The sequence below is a fragment of the Ostrinia furnacalis genome, unplaced genomic scaffold, assembly GCF_004193835.3.
Source record: "Ostrinia furnacalis isolate ACB-3 unplaced genomic scaffold, ASM419383v2 OfSCF7086, whole genome shotgun sequence".
Lineage (NCBI taxonomy): Eukaryota > Metazoa > Arthropoda > Insecta > Lepidoptera > Crambidae > Ostrinia > Ostrinia furnacalis.
Genome location: NW_021137325.1, coordinates 79,883 through 101,224, shown reverse-complemented (window position 1 = coordinate 101,224; position 21,342 = coordinate 79,883). Strand labels below are relative to the sequence as shown.

The following is a 21,342-nucleotide window of genomic DNA, read 5'->3' as shown; positions in this document are numbered from 1 at the left end:
TATCAGCTGGACGTGTATAGGTGTGCTGGTTGCTACAACTTTTTGGTGAACCTCATAGTTCTCAAGACTCATAGTGAAGTTCATAAAAATACTGGCCACGTCCCTACAGTTAGGTTGGGTTGCACGATCTTACTTTAACTTTGACAAACGTCAAAAATCTGTCAAACTCCATACAAAATACACCGGTTATCGTTAGCCTAGGCGCAGACCACCGATTTTTTGTCGGCCGATAGTTTAGTCGGTCAGTTAATCAGTATGGGCATGTATGGAAGTGCGCACATTACACCGATTTGACATCGGCCGATTCTTCATACAAATTAAAATTGGGCTCAACTATTGGCCAACTAAAAGTCGGTGGTCTGCTCCTAGGCTAAAAGTTACGGTCAAAGTTAGGGGATTGCAACTCAACCTTAGTCTATCCGCTACATTCGTAATCGAACAAACAAATAAACTTCTGTCTTTATTGTGTTTTTTGTATTCCAATTTTTTAATTCAAAGAATTTTCCCATTTCGTTACTTATAGGTATCAGCAACGAATATACACATGCTGTGAGCATATCAACTGTCTACCTACGAGTATAACGGTTGATGTGATACAGTGTACCTACTGTCAAGGTGCGTACCCTGGTACGCGTACTCAGTTTACGCGTATCCGGAACGCCTAGTCCATGTATGTATGGATCAGTCCATGTTATGTATGGACTAGGCGTTCCGGATACGCGTACCAGGGTACGCGCACCAGGGTACGCGCAATCCGTACGCACCTTCAGATTTATAACAGTGGAAGGCATATTTACACCCTATGGGTACAAAGCCCATGAAAGAGGAATACGTGAAACAAACTAGCTATATTTTTCTCTTAATAATAGACATAATTGGTATCCATATTAAAATATACTTACGTCTTCGTGATGGGTAAGGGCTTCGTTGGTTCGAAGGTGGCATGTTGTCGTTGTATTCTGCGCATAAAACACTATGATGTAATACAAAAATAACAATATAAAGGTGACAACATCTATGTAAGTTATTAAAACTTAGTTTAACATACCAGGCGAGTTATTCATAGGTTCTTGTAGTGAGAGTAGATATCCTATCCGTTCTAGAACCAAAAAATTTAGATAATTTTACCACGGTTACAAAAAACAAAAAATAACCTAATTATGATATGGCAGATGCGTTACATCTGGTGAGGCTACCAGCTACCGGTCCAAATGAGGTCCAAATAGTGATAATGCTACTCCTGAAGGAACATGTTTGATAATTATATGAAGCTTAGAATATTATACGTCCAGTCCTGTGAAATGTGCTACACAACAGTAACTATAAGCCTTATTGATCACATACCATTAGGTTTGTCGGATCTGGTTCAAAAAAGGTGACGCCTGATTTGACTTCTTCAATGAAAATTACTCAGCATCTCCAAAAATCGAGAAGGCTAGAGCAATCTAGAAAACGAGCCGATTGTCACGGACTTGGTGCACCTGCTAAAATCTGTCAATTTGTGACCACTCTTACATTGTACTTGTTATTTCACTGAACAAGATGTTCAGTTAATCAAGTGTTTACTTTTTCAGATGTGTTTTATAAGTGTAGTCTTTTTTTAAATATCTAGGATACGTCGCCTAATCCTCTGTAAGCGAATCAAGTTTCTACTCGTGTAGGTTTCATGGGATTATTAAAAAGTGAATCTCACCCAAGTCCTCCATACTCTGGCTTAGCAGAGCTTCGAATGTGTGAAGACTGTAACTCTCGGCGTCCATACCCTTTGCTAGGGTGTTCCGTAGGTGCATCTCATACTCCAGCAGGAGGCGGGAGGTTGGTGAGCCCGGAGCTGGTGTGGCGCTTGACTGGGACGCCTGACGCGAGAGGCAGGGCTTCTGGCGACAAATCACTTATGATTAGTAAATAAATTCAGGTAAAATGAAAGGGGAAGTAGTGAATTCAGCGCAGGAAGGTACGAAGGACCTAAATTCTCAAATTCGCAAACTGTTTACTCTTGAAGATGAGTAAAGCGAAATGATCTCAAATGAAATTGATTGTTACGTTATCTTCATGCACAGGCTATTATTACAACCTGTACCGTACCTTTAGACATTTATTTGTCTCCCTTACGCAATTTCTATAAAGAACAATCACTCACAAACTGTATTAGTTTCTTACACAAAATAAGTTTTGACGCTCCAATTATAAAGTCCTGGGGCCTGTAATGAAACAATATCCACTGCCAAGAGCGCTGAAGAACTGCACAATTCTAAATCAATCTAGACTTCTCTCGGGGCCATCTAACCGCAACCACGACAACATCTGTGTTATTGTGCGTGGGATATATCAGTTTCCCGACTCGAGGTAAATACCTTTAATTCTACATGCTTCTTTGTATACCTAGTATGTAGTTATGCAGTTTACTGCGGTTCTTACATCTGACAAGTGGAACAAACAAACCCATCTCGTAATATTTATTGATTTGCAATAAGTAGGGTAGGTAGAAATGTACTTTCTTCTTGTTCTTTTTGATATTTATTTAGCAAACATTTTTTAATATAGAACTCCAGAGAACCCACCACGTATGAGATTTTATTGTGTTGAGGCACTAGGGCCACTTTGGATAGCACCACAGTACAATCAATCCTTTTTTGTTTGTTCACGCACCAATACAGAGTTACCCACCCACCCTGTATACCAAGAACGCGGCTGTTAGAGAATAGAGACCAGTGACATGAATGGTGCAGATGAAGACGACCATCAAGATAGTACGACCAACAAAATAATGTATTTGATGCTTAAATTTCATTTCCTGCAAAAATCTTGCTACTTATCATCGTGATTGATTTTATCTTGGAATGACGTAAAGCTTCAGCCAAACCAACGCCATCACCATCGCCGAAGCTAAAAACATATCATTTTCCAATTCATTGTAGTACCTACCTACCACCTATCCAAGATATTCGAGTAGTGTGATTTCTATTCATTGACCACTAATTTTTCCTTTTATTAAGACTTCAAACCTTCAGTATTAGCCATCTGCCACCAAACAAACAATTTGGAATTAAACCTTTAATTTCATAACCAAAATAGGAACGATTTCTAGAAACCAATAAATTTTAAAATTTCAGCCTCTTAACAGGGAATCAAACCCAGGATCGAGAGAGTCTTACCTAAAATGTAAGCCTAAAGGACAGTCAATCTGGGTAAAACTAAAATAGTAAGACACGGATCTTAACGCGACGTCTATTAATGAGTTACATTATGTACCTACGAACTAAAGTCGCTGACATAGCCCGACAGATTAGCAAGCTGAAGTGGCAATAGGCAGGGCACATAGTACGCAGAACTGACGGCCGATGGGGTAGCAAGGTTCTGGAATGGAGACCGCGTACCGGAAAACGCAGCGTGGGACGTCCACCCACAAGGTGGACCGACAACCTGATAAAGGTAGCAGGAAGGCGCTGGATGCAGGCCGCTAGTCCGCTACCAATTCGTAAATTATAATTTGAGCTTACACTGACAGCCAGAGACTGATTGACTGTACTTCAGCTGGAATAGTTGTTGCAATTCACGAAGGCGAGTGAGCTTTACATATGTGGTGGCTCGCTACTGTTCGTTTTTCAAAAGTTTTGATAGACATTACAAAATTACAATATCGTTATGTGCGTATACACGTACACACATAAGTAAAGCTCACTCGCCTTCGTGAGTTGCAAGAACTATACTAAAACTACTTTTAAATAAACAGAATAGATACGGACCCCATGATGATGCTGCCTCGGGTCGCGGCGCTGGCAAGGCTCTTGATCCGAATTCCCGTTGGATGACGACGGCGTGGTGGCGTAGCACTGGTTGTCGAACATCACGTTGTCAGACGGCGGGGACATGTCGCGCTCGCCGCCGCCCAACTCTAGGTATAGCCCTCGGCCTGGGTACCCACTTGGGGCTGCGCCGACCCCCACTCCACGGCTAAGGGAACGAGTAGGTATTAATTAATATCATCATTTCAGTTAAAGAACGTCAACTGGCGAAGATAGGTCTCCCCCAATGGACGACTGGCTTGCAATGGCCGATGGATGCAAGATTCTAAAATGGAGGCCACGTACGGGCAACCACAGTTTAGAATATCCAAAAACAAGGTTAAAATTTTATAACCCTTCAATTGAAGAGCCAGTAAAGTTACATCTTGACGGGAATTCGATGAACGTAAATTAATAACTGGTAACACCAACGCCTACGATGTAACGAGTAACTTACATCAAATGTAAAATATGAGTATATTATTGTCAATGAATCCAAATCAATTTGATACGGATTTCATATATTTAAATTGCATAGTACATACCAGGGATTGCTAAATTTTTTTGGGGTCTAACAACCCTTATGAATGAAAACAATATAATAGTTGGTTAGTGTCAGTTACGGCATATCATCAGTTACGTTCCAGCTATAGTGCTCAACCAAAGAAGGTCTAAATTATTACCTTACTTAAGCTTTACTATCTTATCCTCGTATCCCTTCTTTAAAATACAAATTTTTGCAAGTAACTATTTTGAATTAGTATAGTTTTGAGTAAGCAAATCAAGTTGATGCATTTTTGTATATTGGAAGCGTAGACTTTTGCCGAAAAACTTGAAAGGTAAGATATTTTCGTCACGGTTTCGTTTAAGACATTTCACTGAAGTTATGAAAAATCTTTCTGATTTAGGTATGCAATTGTTTTTGTAAATCTTACCTACACGTACCCATTTGATAACGATATTTTATTTTTTACTTTATGTAACAGAATAAAACCTAGCAGAGGTTAGTAGGTATAATGCTTTGGTCTCCTATTAAACGCCGTAGACTGCGTTACAATGCTTACTATAAAAATGTACTGTTATCGTCTCCTTCAGACGTTGACGCCGCCATAGGTACGTTTGACGCTGACTTATTAACAAAGTGGCCAAATTAATGTTTTTTTTTATGCAAAACAAGGCAGGTATTTGACCGCAATCGCACCTAATGTTAAGCGATATGCAGTCTAGGATGATCCATATCTGCCATGTAAGTGCCTATTCACTCTCGCCTTGAAAAGGCTCGGATTATAGTGTTCAGGAAAGACAGCAGCAGGCAGCGAATTGCATTCCCTAGCTGTTCGCATTATAAAAGAGTCATCGAAACGCTTAGTGCGAGCTGGTGGAATGTTGAAATTAGTGTCAAATTAATGTTTTCTACATACCGCTGCGAACTCTGCCGACTGTTGTTATTGACAATGTGCGAGTAGTGCCCGTGATGCGGGTGCTGCGGGTGGCGGTGACCATGCGCCCCACACGATGGGGGGCAGGGCCCCGCGCCCCCATACCGACGGCGCCCCATCTCTGGAGAGGTCACGGGGCTCTCGGTAGAGGGCATTGGCTTCAGCATGCGTTTGAGGGTGCTGGAATCTGAAATGCAAAGACGATCGGTTAGAAGAAAAGTATTAGCTATGTTGCTGGATAATGGTATGGTTAAGAATTGAGAGCCTGAGATTATCGCTGTCATTTTCAAACCTTATTTAGGTGCGATGCGAGCCAGAGGGATGGATGTCTCTGCTTTAATATTTGCAAAGTCTTTGACCGCCATCCTTATCTACTTTACTGAAACCCGAATCGGTGCGAATTTATTTGCATTGCTGCACATGACATAAAAGCTTAGTTACAACTCAGAAAATGTAGCGAGTAAGATATAGAAAGAAATAGGTATCACGCGTTGTTTGTTGTTTATGGTTTTACCATGAACGATGCAATTATAATGCCACTTACGAGTAGTAAACTAATCTAGACAAGACTTTCTACTGTTTCAGGTGAGTGTGCTCCCAAAAAAGGGGTAGTCGATTTGACGAGTAGGTCACTCACCGGCGACTTACTTAACTATTCACAAAGTAACTGGATCATCATAGTCATCATTATTTCAGCCACAGGGCGTCCTTTGCTGAACATAGGCCTCCCCCAATGACTTCCACATCGCACGGTTGGTAGCGGCCTGCATTCAGCGCCTTCCTGCTACCATTATCAGGTCGTCGGTCCAAAGTAAATGTATATAATGTATTTTATTGAACTTACCCATATTCATGTCTTCGGTGCTCTTAGATTTTGTGCGACGCGAGCCCGAAGTGTTGTTGTTGATCACGTTGTGGTGGTGAGCCGAGTGCCGCTCTGACTCTCGACCCTGCAATAAATGTTAGTATTATTGTACAATGTAAATATTGTAAAGCTTGTTTTACCTAGTATTTTATCCAGTTCCTCTGTAGTAGAGGATTTTGAGTGAAGCTCGTTTTGTGCTTTCGGTCTGATCATCACTTTCCATGAGGTGATATATAGAACTTTTCCGTTGTGATTTTAAAAATCCTGAATTCTGGAGAGCTTTTAAATTTTCGAGAACTAAAGATTGTAATGCAAACAAAGTCATAACAAGGACTTTAATGTAAATTGGTACATACTTTCAAGTACCTAAGGGAAAGCCTATCCAATCGAATCTAATGGTAATAGACAGTCGACAATTCCCATTTCGGCAAGCTAATTGACCGGGTTTTATCCCGCATTATTTATACCTAACTAGCTTTAGCCCGCGGCTTCACCCGCGTGAAATTTCGTTTGTCACAGATCGTCATAAATATAGCTCATAATGTTATTCTGGGTTATAATAATAATACTGTAAAGTTTAATTAAAATCCGTTCAGTAGTTTTTGCTTGAAAGAGTAACAAAGATCCAGACATCCAAACTTTCGCATTTATAAATTATTAGTACTCGTAGGATTTAGAACTGCTTACCGATTCATTTCCATCGCCATAATCAACGCTCTTTGGCATGTGCTGCAGATGTTCTTTGCCCGAGCGTGTGGAAGTAGCCGAGGACTTCGAGGAGGTCAGAGTGCCTCCCGCTTGCACTCCCTCCGACTTCAGATCTTGCCCGTGTTGAGTTGTATTGGCACCAGCTGCAATCTGAGTCTCTTCTGTAGTCTGGAATTGAATAACGATGGACTGGTTAGTGGACTTCTTGATTACAATACCTTGTTGGCCGCCTAACCTGAATCTTCAGTAAACTAATCAAGTGGGTTGGAGTCACGCTTGGGACCAATATAACTTTTTTAGCTGCCATTGTAACGAGTATAAGACTAATAGTTAGGGCTACATTATGCTCCCCCGCACTCTCCTGTATTTCCTCCGAGAATGTAAGGTTTTAGTTAATAACCATTTTTTCTTTCGCTAAAGATATGTCAGTAGTTATCAATGATATTTCGTAATATAAACAGGGTTTTAGTAACGACTTGTACTTATTCACTAAATACCTACCTTAGACGAAATTCCGAAGTAACATTTCATATAATGGTACTGACAGGGTACCAGTCATTTTATTTATATTTTATTTTTATTTTATTTTATTTGTCTCAACAGCTTACCACTCAGATATTCTATACATATAGAATTTCTCAAATAATTATAGAAAACTTACAGTACTGCCGCTGTGGGTGCCAACCGAAGCGGTGACGGTCTTCGGCGCAGTGGAAGTGTTTGTAGTCATGGTAGACGTCTCCTGCGACTTGGCCGGGCGCGCCGGAGGCTGCTGCTCGGACTGGCGAGCTGCAGCTGAAACAATAGATAAAGATAATATTTAACAGAACAATAAATCTTATTCGCGTCATGCCGTGTTTGTTGCAGCATTGTCCTCAAGTAGGTAGGTAGGTGGGTATTCGAGTGCTAGACGTCATTGACTTTAAAACAAAACATAGCTACGACGGTATCGCACGACTAATCGCTACGACAAATCGCTTTTACTGGAGATTTATTTGCATAGAGATATAGAGAGATGCCAACTAATGCGCTGAGTTCGAAACTCGGTGTCGCATTAGAAATTGACACATACAAAGTAATCAAAATATGTGCTCATTATCGATTGCGGTATCACTACTCAACGTTCGAATAATCTTTAGTACTTCGCAAGCAATGTAAACTGTTTACATTATGACGTCTGCAGCAATGTGTTTTGTTTTTGGGAATATTGCTGCGACACCGGCCCCGCCCCCTTATCACATCTCCCTTTAGTTTCTGTGATCTATCTTTGTGGTTGACGTAACAGCTGCTTTAATATGTACTTAACTTCAAAATGACGTTAAGATGGGACCTTAGTATTTTGGTTTCGCATTAGCGAATTTTCCATAAAATAACGAATGTAAAGTTGCTGCAGTTGCTTTTGAACTGTTGACAGTATCTGCAAATACACCAACGTTGGTCTCAAACATTGGTCACAACTCTATCCATATACTTACGTTTAGGCGGGGCCTGGTGTGATGGCTGAGCGTTGGCCACATTGTCGTAGAGCGAGGTGGATGACGTAGCCGCAGCCACCTTGTCGGCGCGATTGGCCGTCCCTCCAGCAGAGCCGGCCTCGGCCTCCAGGGCGCGGGCCGTTGTGCGAGGAAGAGTTGAGGAACCTGTTAGGTTGAAAATAGTTTTGAACACTTTTATCGACATTTACGTAAAAAAAACATGTTTAATTTAAGGTAGATTCTTATAAGACTTCATGGAAATAGATCTTAAAAACTCGTAAATCTCATTTATTTTTGTAAGTAGGCTTTTCAAAAGCACTTTTACACGTCCCAATATTAACCCTTACCACTGCTTCGGGACAATAAATGGGCCAGTGCTGAGTAGAAGTAGCGCAAAAACTTTTGATTTGAATTGATTTAAATTTAGAAACAACCAATAATCATCATCATTTCAGGCACAGCACGTCCACTGCTGAACTAAACCAAAGATATTTGGTTGGTAGCGGCCTATATCCAAATCCAACGCCTTCCTGCTACCTTTATCAGATTGATCCACCTTGTCATCAACATGGTGTTTAAGTAAATGTTGTTGTTGCACGAAATCCTGCTACATTAAATACTTACTGTACTTTTGACGTTACAATAAAAATTCTGATAAAACATACACCTGTTCCATAAATAAATGTAATTTTAAAGGTGCTAATGGGACGTGTTTTTCTATTCACTGCACATTACGTCGCCAAAGTATAAAACGGGCGTTTAGCATGTCTACAAAAATATCTACTTTATAATTAGCAGGTAGGTTGCTTGAAAAGTGTATTCCTGAAATAAGGTACTAACGTGTACCTACGATCTTCAACTCTTTAAGTAAGAAAGAAAGAAAGAAACATTTATTACGATGAACATCACTTAGTTAAGGACAGAGAACGTATACAAGACAAGTAAGTAACCAAGACACTTACGATAGCGAGGATCTTGAGCCCGGAGTCTGGCATACTGTTCTTGAGTCATGCAGGTGCATTGCGGTTCGCGTCCATACGTCAAGCTAAAACAGAATATAAGATGCTGTGACTTGATGAAATTGAAAACAGTTGACCTCATTGCAAGGGTTTTTAGTCATTTGTAAACCTTTATTTTAAATACTTTAAATTACTACGATAAGTACCTACTTATACCATTCATCCATTTACTCATGAAAACTCAAGTGTTTTTTTTATAAGTAAGGCACTTTTTAATCTTTTACATCAAGCCGCAGTTAAAATAGTCAAAAAGTTACATTTTATATGAAAAATATTCTCCGTAGTATTTCTAGTTTATGTATATTATTCTTAAATGAATAAAAATTAGGATTTTTCATACCTGGATCGATTCGGACTAGCTGGTGTGGAGAGTGGTTTCCTCTTTGCTTTGAACTTCTGCTTGTTGCCGGGAGGTTCCAGCTTTAGGCTGTAGCTAGAAGATGCCTTTCGGGAGAATTTAAACGATGGTGACTACGAAATGAGAAAATTTTGTTGATTAATGATGAGACGTCGAGTAATGAAGACAACTGAATTAATTCAGATTACTGATACGTGTAGGTAAAAGCCAATAGGTAAACTAAAGAAATGAAACGAGTTAAAAATGAATATTATACTTTTGTGATCTAAATCATTTGAGTAAAACACAAATTACGAAGCCGAGTTTCAGGTATTGGTTGGTTGGACAGGTTAAAATTGAATAGGTAGTTTATGACAAAATCGATTTTCTTCTAGGTAGGTACAGTGCATAGTGGTTTTGCGCTTCAGTTACGCAAATTCATATTTTTAAAGATTTTCTCTCTAATAAACAACTGTAAAATCATAACGCAGTAAGCCCGATTCTTTTATTGAATTTTTGAGCTTAAGCGTACTCATTTTCTACTAAAGTATGAACTTAATATGAAAAGAAACCGGGGATTAGACTTCGTGATGCATTTTTACACTCTGATGATTAATTTGTTTTAACTTTGTTTATGTATCAATGATGTAACTGGACAACTTACGCAGCACTCCCTGAATTGCTTGGCGTCGATGGGCGACGTGAAGTTGAGGCCCCACGTGTCGTTGGTCATGGGGTCCTTCCAATACACGAAGCATTCTGAGGCTTGTCCGATCCGGGTGCCTAAAAGGTTGAATTAATTGTAGCAGTGTCTCCTATGCCAATCTAAGCCTTTACTTTAGTCAGTGTAAAATCAAGGAACAAGTAATTTTTATAAAAGTCCATAATAAGATAATGTTTGAGATCCGAAAATTTTATGAAGTAGACAATATTGCTTATCCTATGTAATATTATTACTAATAAACATCTTGGGTAGTAATGTGTGTTGTGTTTAACTAGCTTTATTTCTCATGGCAAAAAGTTTTTTATCTACGCAAGTCAATTATTGCTGGTCGCAAGATTTTAGGTTTTGTTTGATTGGTAGAGACGCTATTGCAAACAACACTTCGATTCGACCAGCTCATACTTTATTTACACCTCGTAAAAGTTCTCTGGCAACTAAAACTATTCGTATACTTTGCTGTGCTTGCTTTAATGTTCATTTTCTTCGTGCTGTTGATCTTCTTTTCAACTTGAAGTAACAATGTGTGTACAAGAAGATAGTTTAAAAACTCGATAAAACTCAATCAAATCACTACAATCAATACCAATATAATCAATACCTAATTAAATGGATAATTTGATACTATTGCCTAAAACGCTTTAACTGTATTGTATTGTTAACCTTGTTATTTTCCAATTAGCCGTAATATTGATTATTATGCTTTGCTTTATAAGTCAATTAAGTTGACAAACAACTACCATCATAGGTTACACTAATATTGCTATAACAGCTACATACCTCCAGTACAATCGCATTGCAATAGCTCACAAAAATATTAATTTGATTGGAGATGTCAACTACCCAGTACTGAGAACCTAAACCAGTCACATTCATGTTACCAAATATGAAAATCCAGGGCAGTACCGCGATTCAAATGCAGACTACATTGTATCTCCCTCATGCCGCAGTTAACAAGTACTTTTATTCTGGAAATTCCGAATGATTACTCGAGTTATTATCCAGTGTAAATTTAAAACTGGGTTACAGCGGCTGCCGGAGTATCTTTCAAATTGCCCTCGTAAATGTAGGTCCCTCATCACTCCACTAGCTATATTAAATCTGATCTTATCCTATTTTATATCTGTACAATATAGTGCTCAGAATAATAGATTAATCTTAAAGATTCTTCATTTTGAATGTACGTATTGTAAATTCTGAGATTCATGCGCCTGCATTGCGACTTTATGATCTGCAGAACAGGCATATTTTAAACATTAAACTAAACAATTTTAATATTTCATGTACTTATTTCGGAGATTTAGCATTTCTGGTAAAAGGAATTAACATTTTCGCCTACACTAGATCTAGGAACCGAAACATTTTAAAAGGGCAGTAAAATACTTGTATCTACGATACATTTTCGGAATTACACTAACTTTTAGGTAGTTCTATGATGATTGATGTCATGCAAACCAGTGTTTTATAAGGATTAACAGATTAAACGACTAATATTCCCGTTTACTCCTCCAGCTTAAATAATAGGTTTTTGTGTTTCCTAAAACCCACCCACTCCTGTGGGTGGGTTTATCACAACAGTTCAATTAATTATTACAAAATTACCAAATAATCAAATTATCGACTAGCATTCTACGGCATCGATAGCCAGGTAGAATGTTATCAGTTTTTTTAACCATTACAACTTTGATTATAATAAAAGTTAGGACTAGGTCTTTAAAATCTGCTGAAACGAATGAATTAAAGTCCATTCTAAAATGGAATAATTTATTATTGACGGGATTGCTACCATGCCATAAATTATTGCATTTTAATTTGAATTTTAATACTCTCAAAACTGCCAATTTTATTAAACAATAACAAACTAAATTTGTACAGGTAATTTACAAACTTAAAAACTATACTATACACAAAAAAATACAATATTTACAAAAAAGGGAAAATAAAAGTTAAATTAAAAAAGTATCCCTATCCCCAGATCTGTCGGTGAGGTTAGCGGTGCCCAAAAGGCTGGCAGCGTTTCCGCGTTGGATCGCTAGGCTTAAACGCTGGCCAAGGTAGAACCCGGCCTTCTGGTCACCGGTGACCTCGATGATGCGGGAGGAAAGCTCAGTGAAAAGCTTTTTGGCCTCCGGGCCCCAAGGTCCCAGCGTTTCCACGCCGAAAGGTACAAAACGGTAGCAGCTGTCTAAAGCGGAATATTTGCTTTTTTCAAAGATTCCGCTGAAGCAGCCGAAGCGTCTGCAGCCCTCGACGTGGAAGGCACATGGGAGGGGGCAAGAGTGTCGCAGCAAGTCGCATCCCAGACCAATGCCCGACCCTTAGACCAGGAATTAATGACATACCGTCGGGCCTTAGTTTTGAGAGTATTAAAAAAATAATAAAAAAAATTGATTTTGACATGTAACCAGTTACTTCGTGATCATGGAGCTTGCAACAGTGCCGAAATATCGGAGGCTCGTAAATAAGGTACTATTGGGGACTCTTCCGCCTGCTCACTTTGTAGAAATTTTGGCGTAGGCGCATCGCTCGGTCACGTGCTCACCTGTCTCTAATTGGTTACGCATTGGATATGCATGCATGGTAGCAATTCCGTCAATAATTATTTATTATTATTGCCTCCCCAACCCGTCTGGCCAGCGTTGGGAGTGTAGGCCAAATCTTCCATTTGCCTCTGGTAAATTAGAGAGTCGTGCTCTTGCAGTGGATACTAACTAAATGACCTGATGATTATTAATGACCATAAAGGCTTCAAACATTCTAAAATAATCTTCTTCTTCTTCATCTTCTTTTCAGCCAAATGACGTCCACTGCTGGNTTTTGAGAATATTAAAAAAAAAATAAAAAAAAATTGATTTTGACATGTAACCAGTTACTTCGTGATCATGGAGCTTGCAACAGTGCCGAAATATCGGAGGCTCGTAAATAAGGTACTATTGGGGACTCTTCCGCCTGCTCACTTTGTAGAAATTTTTGACGTAGGTACGTGCTCACCTGTCTCTATTTGGTTACGCATTGGATATGGATATGCATGGTAGCAATCCCGTCAATTTATTATTTTATTATTAGTGACCATGAAAGCGTAAAACATTCTAAAATGATCTTACCAGGTTGCAATAGTCGCACGTCCAGGATCTTGTCGACCTGCGAGTTGTAGGCGGTGATGTGGAACACGCACTCCGGGGAGTCCTGGACGCAGGTGATGTTGACGGGCACCAGGTCCTCGGACACTTGCTGCCACTTCACGGTGCCGGCGCCGCTGGCTGACACGTGGAACACTTCCGCCCATAGTCTGGAATTAAAGTTACCATGAGTTAAGGTCCAGAAAAATGTTATACTTTTTATCAAATTGACTACGCTGTTTCTGAGTGGTTCTCAATGACGAGGCACTAGGCAGTAACCGTGCGCTTACGGTTTGATGCAAATGTACGAGAAGTGCCCAGCAACCATATTAACAGCATATTTATTGCTGTATCAGAACCAGGCCTAGGACCTCATGTACAAACCTAAGCGTGTATCGTTCTATGATCGGACTGATGTGGTGAAAGTAACCGAGTTCCTGCGGCTGCTTCTCAGCCCACCCTGTTGTTGTTGTTCGAAAAGTAAAAAATTACAAGTCAAATAGCTTACGAGAAAAAAGAGCTTTTAAAAACCTAATTGTTAAAAAAAATACATTTTATGATTAAATCTTTATAAACGAAAACATTAATCTTATTAACAAGTACCCTTTTTTTCTAAGTGACAAAATTCCACAAGTATACCTTTTTTCTAAGTGACAAAATTCCACTAATGTAAAATAGTTATTAACCTGCACATGACACAGTACAAGATAAGAAAGAATCATAATCCCAAACAACTAAATACGGTGAAGAAGAATTTCCATTAAACCTATCTACGATGTTGCACTGTCATTAGTGCTGAAAGTGCAAAACCGTTCATAAAACCTGGCACTTTATTATTAAATTCATCAAAGTCCACGTCTCAGTACCGCAAAACTTCATTTCTGGCACTCATCGCAGACGACTAAGTGCCTACCTACATTAATTAGGTCAGCCAATAAATTATAGTTCAAGTTAATTTCGTTTCCTAACTCGTTGGTAACATATTATTCAATCTCACGAAATAACATTTTTGCGCTATTTTCTTGTTCGCGTGACTATGTGGGTGTGTTGGGAGCGAAATGGTCCTCCGGCGTCCTACCGACACGAATGGCGTGCAATCCGCATGAGAAATTCCATACATTTTTTATCATTGAACACGAACTGCAGCACAGAGAGGGTAGATTTTGCAATTACCAAAATTAATTAAATCTTGTGTCGTGTTTCGTGTATGCTGCGAGTATTATACCGTATACCAACAACGTTCTAAAACTTTATTCGCTCCATAAGCTATTTTCGTACCTAAAATGGGTCACTGGATGAATCCGAACATTTTTGTCTGATCATGTGTTGATACCGATGTCTGCTCAGAGTTTTAGGGTAATCTAATCAAAATGTGCTACTGATATTTAATAAATGGAGAAAATCACCTTTTTACCGTAGGGTGTATGGTAGGTAGGTAGATTGATTATTTTGCCTATGCTTTTCAGCTCAGAAATGGATAGGATCATCATCATCATCATCATTTCAGCCACAGGACGTCCACTGCTGAACATAGGCCTCCCCCAATGACTTCCACATCGCACGGTTGGTAGCGGCTATGGTATGGATAGGATACTTCGATTTATATTCCGTTCTAAAGCCAATATGAATATGTAATTTCTAATCGATATCGAGTATTAAAATTTATTGTTTTATAAAAAAAAACAGGCAGCTCTATCATAAAACTAAGGTCCGGAAGATCTACGTTTAACGTTACACATAACGTCCAAGCGTAGACTGCAGTTATCAGAGAGCACGACACCATGAACTGCAGTATTTTCTAGTTTTGATTACTATCTTACACCACAGCTCTTACAGTTGTGGCCATGAGATGTAATGAAGTTTTGATGTATCATCATTGGGACAGACAGAAAAATTCGGTAACATTATTTCCTAACACCTGTGTGCTTACCATGAGTTTACGTTAGGTGTGCTCGCTAGCGACTGCGTAAAAAAATGACATTACTTGTATGACATATTTTTCAGCGCCCCTAGCGGCTACTTTCAAGAAACAAAATCTTCATAGAGATTTTTGACGTACTCGCTAGCGAGCACACTTATCGTAAACTCATGGTAGGTACACTGATCCTCATAGCGGAGGAAACAAGCTTCTTGTCTATCAGTTATATGTTGGCTAGGTTACCTGAACAGACATCCGTCCCAGCGGCGCAATTTCAACCACGGGCTGTCCTCATGTCGATACGCCCTGATGACCATGAACTCCAAAATTCTTAACAGGGTAAGAGATTATTACCCATCTGCTACACGTTTGGCTGGAGTAGTGGAGTACCTCAACAAATATCCGTCGCGGCTGCGCGAGTTCTGCCACGGGCTGTCCTCATAGCGGAGTATGGGCGCGCAAGAGCACGACGAGAGCTTGTTGCCCATCATGTGCGTGCTTAAACCTTATAAAAGTCTATTCCCCATCAGCTATAAGTTTGGCTGGAATACCTCAACAGATGTCCGTCGCGGCGGCGCGAGTTCTGCCACGGGCTGTCCTCATAGCGGTACGCCTTGCGGAGTATGGGCGCGCAGGAGCACGACGAGAGCTTGTCTTGCTTCCCATCATGCGCGTGCTTGAACCTTACAAAAGCCTATTGCCCATCTGCTACACGTTTGGCTGGAGTACCTCAACAGATGTCCGTCGCGGCGGCGCGAGTTCTGCCACGGGCTGTCCTCATAGCGGTACGCCTTGCGGAGTATGGGCGCGCAGGAGCACGACGAGAGCTTGTCTTGCTTCCCATCATGCGCGTGCTTGAACCTTACAAAAACCTATTGCCCATCTGCTACACGTTTGGCTGGAGTACCTCAACAGATGTCCGTCGCGGCGGCGCGAGTTCTGCCACGGGCTGTCCTCATAGCGGTACGCCTTGCGGAGTATGGGCGCGCAGGAGCACGACGAGAGCTTGTTTCCCATCGTGCGCGTGCCGCACTCGGCGCACTGCACTATGCTGCCTGTAATTATTAGCTGTGTTAGTTTCGCAATCAAAATTATTCTGAAATCTTAGGACCTAAATACTCAAAACTCAATTGGAAAATACGAGTAGACTGATGCCCGTTTTCACCATCAATCCCTAATTTTTAAGTGACCCCTAAGAAAACAAATTTCCTGTTATGGGTCACTTAAAAATTATGGATTGATGGTGAAAACAGGGATGAGTGTTATGTCTAAATATTGAAGTTCAACCATTGAATGGTTGCCTCTAATACCTATGCTTTGGAGTTTCGGGCTGACACTGTGTAGGTTTGTTGTCGACACGAAAAGAAGAAAAAGAAGATACCTATGCTTGAAACTGAAATTATGTTTTTACCTACGTTTTGAATCATGCACCATATTTATTTTATTTTATAACAAGATCGTGGGATGTTTCACAGTTTTTGTAACTTGTCTAATGACCTTTATAAATAAATTCACATTATTATTAAAGTTAAGTCATTTCATCGTAGTATTAGGACATAAATTCCTTAGTTTAATTTCATAGGTAAAGCTAAGCTAATGGTGTGGGTGTGCCAAGACAGTTTAATATTTTGGTAAATGTTAAGCAGTATTAACTTCTACCTACACAAAATGTTAGTTAATAAAGCTAAATCTAAATCTGATGTTAAAATTCCATGAGATGCCGTCTAATCTGATTATACCACGTTGTTCTTTGGTGGTCTAATAGTAGATGCACCAATCTCTCCGAATGATCAAAGAGTTGTTCTGTAGCAATCATGTAAATTGATGTTTGTTTGATAATAAATATTGAAGCGAATTAAATTGGTGGGTACAAGTCTGGTGGGGACAACGGGAATAAACCGTGCTGCCTACGTTACTCTAAAAGTATGACTTAACTTTCCTTTCTTGAAGACACCATTCTTAATGTTCAGTAGGAAACCCTGTTAGTGGCAGGCTTTTCAGAAGTTTCCATAAGTTCTTCAAGTATTAATAGTAGGTAGCACATCAGACTGAGTTTACTTTGCATTATAGCCGCTATTACAACAACTAAGATAGATACCACAGTAAATTGCTTCTGTGCTGTCGCCTGTGCAAAATTGGACTATATTACGGTTATATTAAGATGTAGTTTTAAGGTTATCCAGGGTACTGACCCGCGGTCCCGTGATGTCACCAGGTGCCATCGGTGCGCGAGAAAGAGTGCCCGCGGTTGAGACTCTGCGAGCGCTGGGTTCCGTGCCTATATGGATGTTTCACAACGCCATGCTGCAATACACAGACAAATATAGAACTTGGAAATGATTAACAAACATTTTTAATAAAAAGCAATTTTAACCACTATTTTTCTTAGTTAACCCCATTGTAGGCTATCACAAATTCACAATCATCTAGGTACCAAAATTACAAAGCTTATGTAATTTGTAATACGTGGTATTTATTTTAGATAGAGCTTTAATTCAGAACCTTATAAAAACAGGCTTTTACGGAGTACAAACAAATAAAATAATATGTACTAGATTATGTACCTACTTCCGTATAAGCTGGTTACATTAGTACCAAAATAATATTTTTAGTACTAAACAGATTTCGTCATCTCTAATTGTAAAGTTACACAGCTCGTGTTTTGTTTTCAATGAACACACGCAATCTGCAAATATGAGGTATTGTTTGTTGACAAACGGTCACTAAATATCAGGCAAATTGTAAAACCTTGACCTATTGTACACTATTTTAAGCCTGTAGTTGTTTGTTAGTAATCTAAGCAATATTTGAACAATTGAAAACTAATTGTAACTGAAATATCTTCTAAAAATATCTCGTGACATTAATAAAAGTCGTAATGTTAATTAAAATAAAACTTAACTAATGTAAACATGTATAAATTTTTAGTGTAATGATTATTTAGTGATTTTATTTAACAGCATGCAGTTAAAATTTAAACATCACTTTACAAATTAAGGTGATACAATTATTATAACAATGTGCAATTACAGCGTTTCAGTGATGGTTAAATTTGTAAGTAAAATAATTTTAGTTTAGTTTTTGTTAAGCAGTTCTGCCATGCATCTACATTAAGGACACTTTTGCGCAAAGTTTGCGCTAAATGAGGTCATCAAACCTGACACTACACTTAAATGTACACCTTTTAGCTAATTTACAAAACTTTTAAGGCACAACGGTGTAAATCTATCTAAAAGTCTACTGAAGGAAGGTTGTGCTCGAATAAAATATATACAATTGTGATTTATATTGATGACTCACAGGTCTCGCCTGCCGGCACACCTTAGAAGAGCCAACTATAAAATAATGCTAAATGCGAATGCAAATGGCATCATCGAGCTATCTTTATAAAACTAGTAAACATGCCCGATGCTTGTACTTAATTATCATTCTCATAGCATCTTAATACTGTCATGCCTTTAGATTACGCATTGTATTTCAAGTAAAATAAAACTTTCAAGTCATTAAAATTCTACGAAAGACATTTCACAATCTAATTTTAATTACAATCTTCGCTCTATCCTAAAGGAATGAGCATTTATTGGAAAAGTGCAGGTATTTTCCAAGTATTTCTATGAAACTATGCAACAGCCAACGGGATTTAGGTCAAACGATCTTTAACCATTTATAGATGTAGAATCGAGATTTCTTAGATAATTCACTAGGTGGCTACCTATAACTGTATTAGTAATAGCTTGATTCTGTATAAGTTCTTTTGAAGATCTACAACAATTTTAATAGGTTTTGACTTCTTTAATCTTTACCCATTTATAGATTATACTATGGTCGTATTCCTCTTGACCCTTCAGTATTTAAAAAAAATCAATTACGGAAAAGTAACAGCGGAACCTAGAAGGCGTATCGATTTGAACCTATTCAATATTTTGATAAGGTTTAGAAGCCGTACGAGTTAACTGACGCGTGACATGTATTGGTCAGGGGAACTAATAAGCATCCCACCTTTTCAGGACAGTGACCGTTTTATTGCCATTGCACCTTGAACCATCAAGCATGATTTATTACCTTTGCAGGTACGGATTGCTCAAACTGAACTAATTCGACCTACGTAGGTTCGCGCATACTGGTATACCCACACACTTCACGCCGCATCGAATATAATATCAACCAGTATCACGATCACTTAATACGAGTATAAAGCTCCTAGCATCCAAGGTGATAACGTAATTGTCTAGTGTGTCCGTGGGTTTTCATTAACAGTCTATGACCTATGCGATCGATTAAGATTTTTCTCTTACAAGAATCAGAATGATGGACATGATAATGTGTTTGTAAATGCCAATGTGTCCCAAGTAAATCGAAACGTCCCTTTCCGAGGTAGAGTCAGGACCCAGAATGGAGTTATTGATTAAAGTTGCAGCTGTTATCCCTGTTATTGACTCCTTACATTCTACCATTTTCTCTCGTCTGATAGGTACAGAATTGTCCACAGGACTGCAGTCCTGTAACTATCGTTATGAATGAATAAGATATAAGCGGACTAGTGTAATAGGATACTCTCATCTCCGTGCACCGATCGTACTAACGGATATAGTATATCGCTATACCTATTTGATAAGTCATATAGCGACTGTCTCTACCACCTGAATGCCACTATAGAACTATAGTTCTTCATTACACTAATTAATACCAAATCATACACTCGATGAGTACACAGATAGTTTAAGTTCTCAGTTTTATGACAATAACAATTTATTTCAAACAAAATGTGAACATGCATAATACTTATTGCTTGACACAAATTTAATGTGCATAAAGTTTAATTTAATCTCACAATACGTTAGCTCATTTCTTATTTAAAGGTAAGATGTCCATAAGACAGACATTCACGAGGAGGGAGAGGGGTAACAAACACTCCATGTGCAAATTAATTTAAAGGTACTACGAACCTCGAAATTGTTCCAATTTTGCGAAGAAAATTTAGCAGCTTCCACGCTCTCTTTAGCACCCATATTTATGAAGTCGTGATATCACTCGAATGGTCTATGAATATTTGGTTTTCGATGCGTATGTTCTGATCTGCGACACTAATGTGCACTACAACTGTTCTTTCTGATGAGATTCGGGTTTAGTAAGCATTTAAATACCTCTATGGTCGGTCGTTCGCAAAGTTAAAAATTCACAGCGTTGAATAGTAAATGAGGGGTTGTTGGTATGTTGCAGCGAGCGAGCGCACACGGCGCGGAGCGGGAGCGGCGAGCGCGGCAGAGGCGGTGGCGCTGCAGGCGCGGCGTGTAAACACCACCAGCTGCTGCCGGCGTGCCCGGGCCTAGCTCGCACCGCCTCCGGGGGACCGACTCCTAGCGACGCCGACCGACCGCTCTACGCTTGTCACGATACATCAAAGTGCGCAGAAAATGTGCCGAGCACGGAGAAAACCGTGCGACAGGGTGACACCGGCGGCTCGGCTAAACGTCAGAGCGGACTGGGTCGCGCTCAAGCGTGCGTGGCGCGCGGCGTGCGCACGGCCGCCCGCGCGCCGCCGCGCACCGACCGCCCGCCGAAAGCCGAGACGAAGCGACGCCCAAACCTAGCGAAACGCCGGCCAGCGCCCTCAGCCGCTCTTAGCATGCCCTGCTGGCTTTGCTCGCTACCCAATACACCAATTAAACCTCATTTCAACCATTATACGATGCAAAAATGTGCATACGGGCGATTTTTGCATATGAGTAATTTCAATATTATCGAGATAAAGAAGATCATCAATGGACGGTGGGACCGGTGCGGCGTGGGGCGGGTGTTGCGCGCGCACTCTCCCTGAGACAACATTCGATTTTGGTCCATGACTGTTGGATGCTTACTGTGGCCTACCAAAAGCTTTAATAGTTCATTCTAGACTATCACAGGGTGCACGAGTGCGTGATTATAATCAGCCTCAGCTACGATGCCCTGTTGCAGA

The 21,342-nt window shown here is 39.8% G+C and overlaps 1 protein-coding gene across 8 annotated transcripts in view; it reads right to left on the bottom strand.

Moving 5' to 3' along the window:
- sif (guanine nucleotide exchange factor still life) overlaps positions 1-20,905 on the bottom strand; it is a 114,689-nt gene extending 93,784 nt beyond the window's left edge. For 6 of the 8 annotated variants that reach the window (XM_028319076.1, XM_028319075.1, XM_028319073.1 and 3 more), the window contains exons 1-13: positions 13,454-13,634; positions 10,293-10,411; positions 9,632-9,762; positions 9,235-9,317; positions 8,273-8,437; positions 7,459-7,592; positions 6,777-6,965; positions 6,069-6,174; positions 5,207-5,411; positions 3,747-3,954; positions 1,694-1,877; positions 1,049-1,099; positions 903-959 (exon numbers count right to left, since the gene is read on the bottom strand). In XM_028319076.1, the coding sequence (XP_028174877.1) occupies positions 903-959; positions 1,049-1,099; positions 1,694-1,877; positions 3,747-3,954; positions 5,207-5,411; positions 6,069-6,174; positions 6,777-6,965; positions 7,459-7,592; positions 8,273-8,437; positions 9,235-9,317; positions 9,632-9,762; positions 10,293-10,361 (1,582 nt within the window). In that variant the 5' untranslated portion in view covers positions 10,362-10,411; positions 13,454-13,634. Of the gene's footprint in view, positions 1-902; positions 960-1,048; positions 1,100-1,693; positions 1,878-3,746; positions 3,955-5,206; positions 5,412-6,068; positions 6,175-6,776; positions 6,966-7,458; positions 7,593-8,272; positions 8,438-9,234; positions 9,318-9,631; positions 9,763-10,292; positions 10,412-13,453; positions 13,639-16,293; positions 16,442-17,578; positions 17,691-20,332 lie in introns of those variants that run through there. The other 2 variants (XM_028319079.1, XM_028319072.1) reach the window with 2 other exon arrangements.
- Between the last annotated feature and the right edge of the window lie 437 nt (positions 20,906-21,342).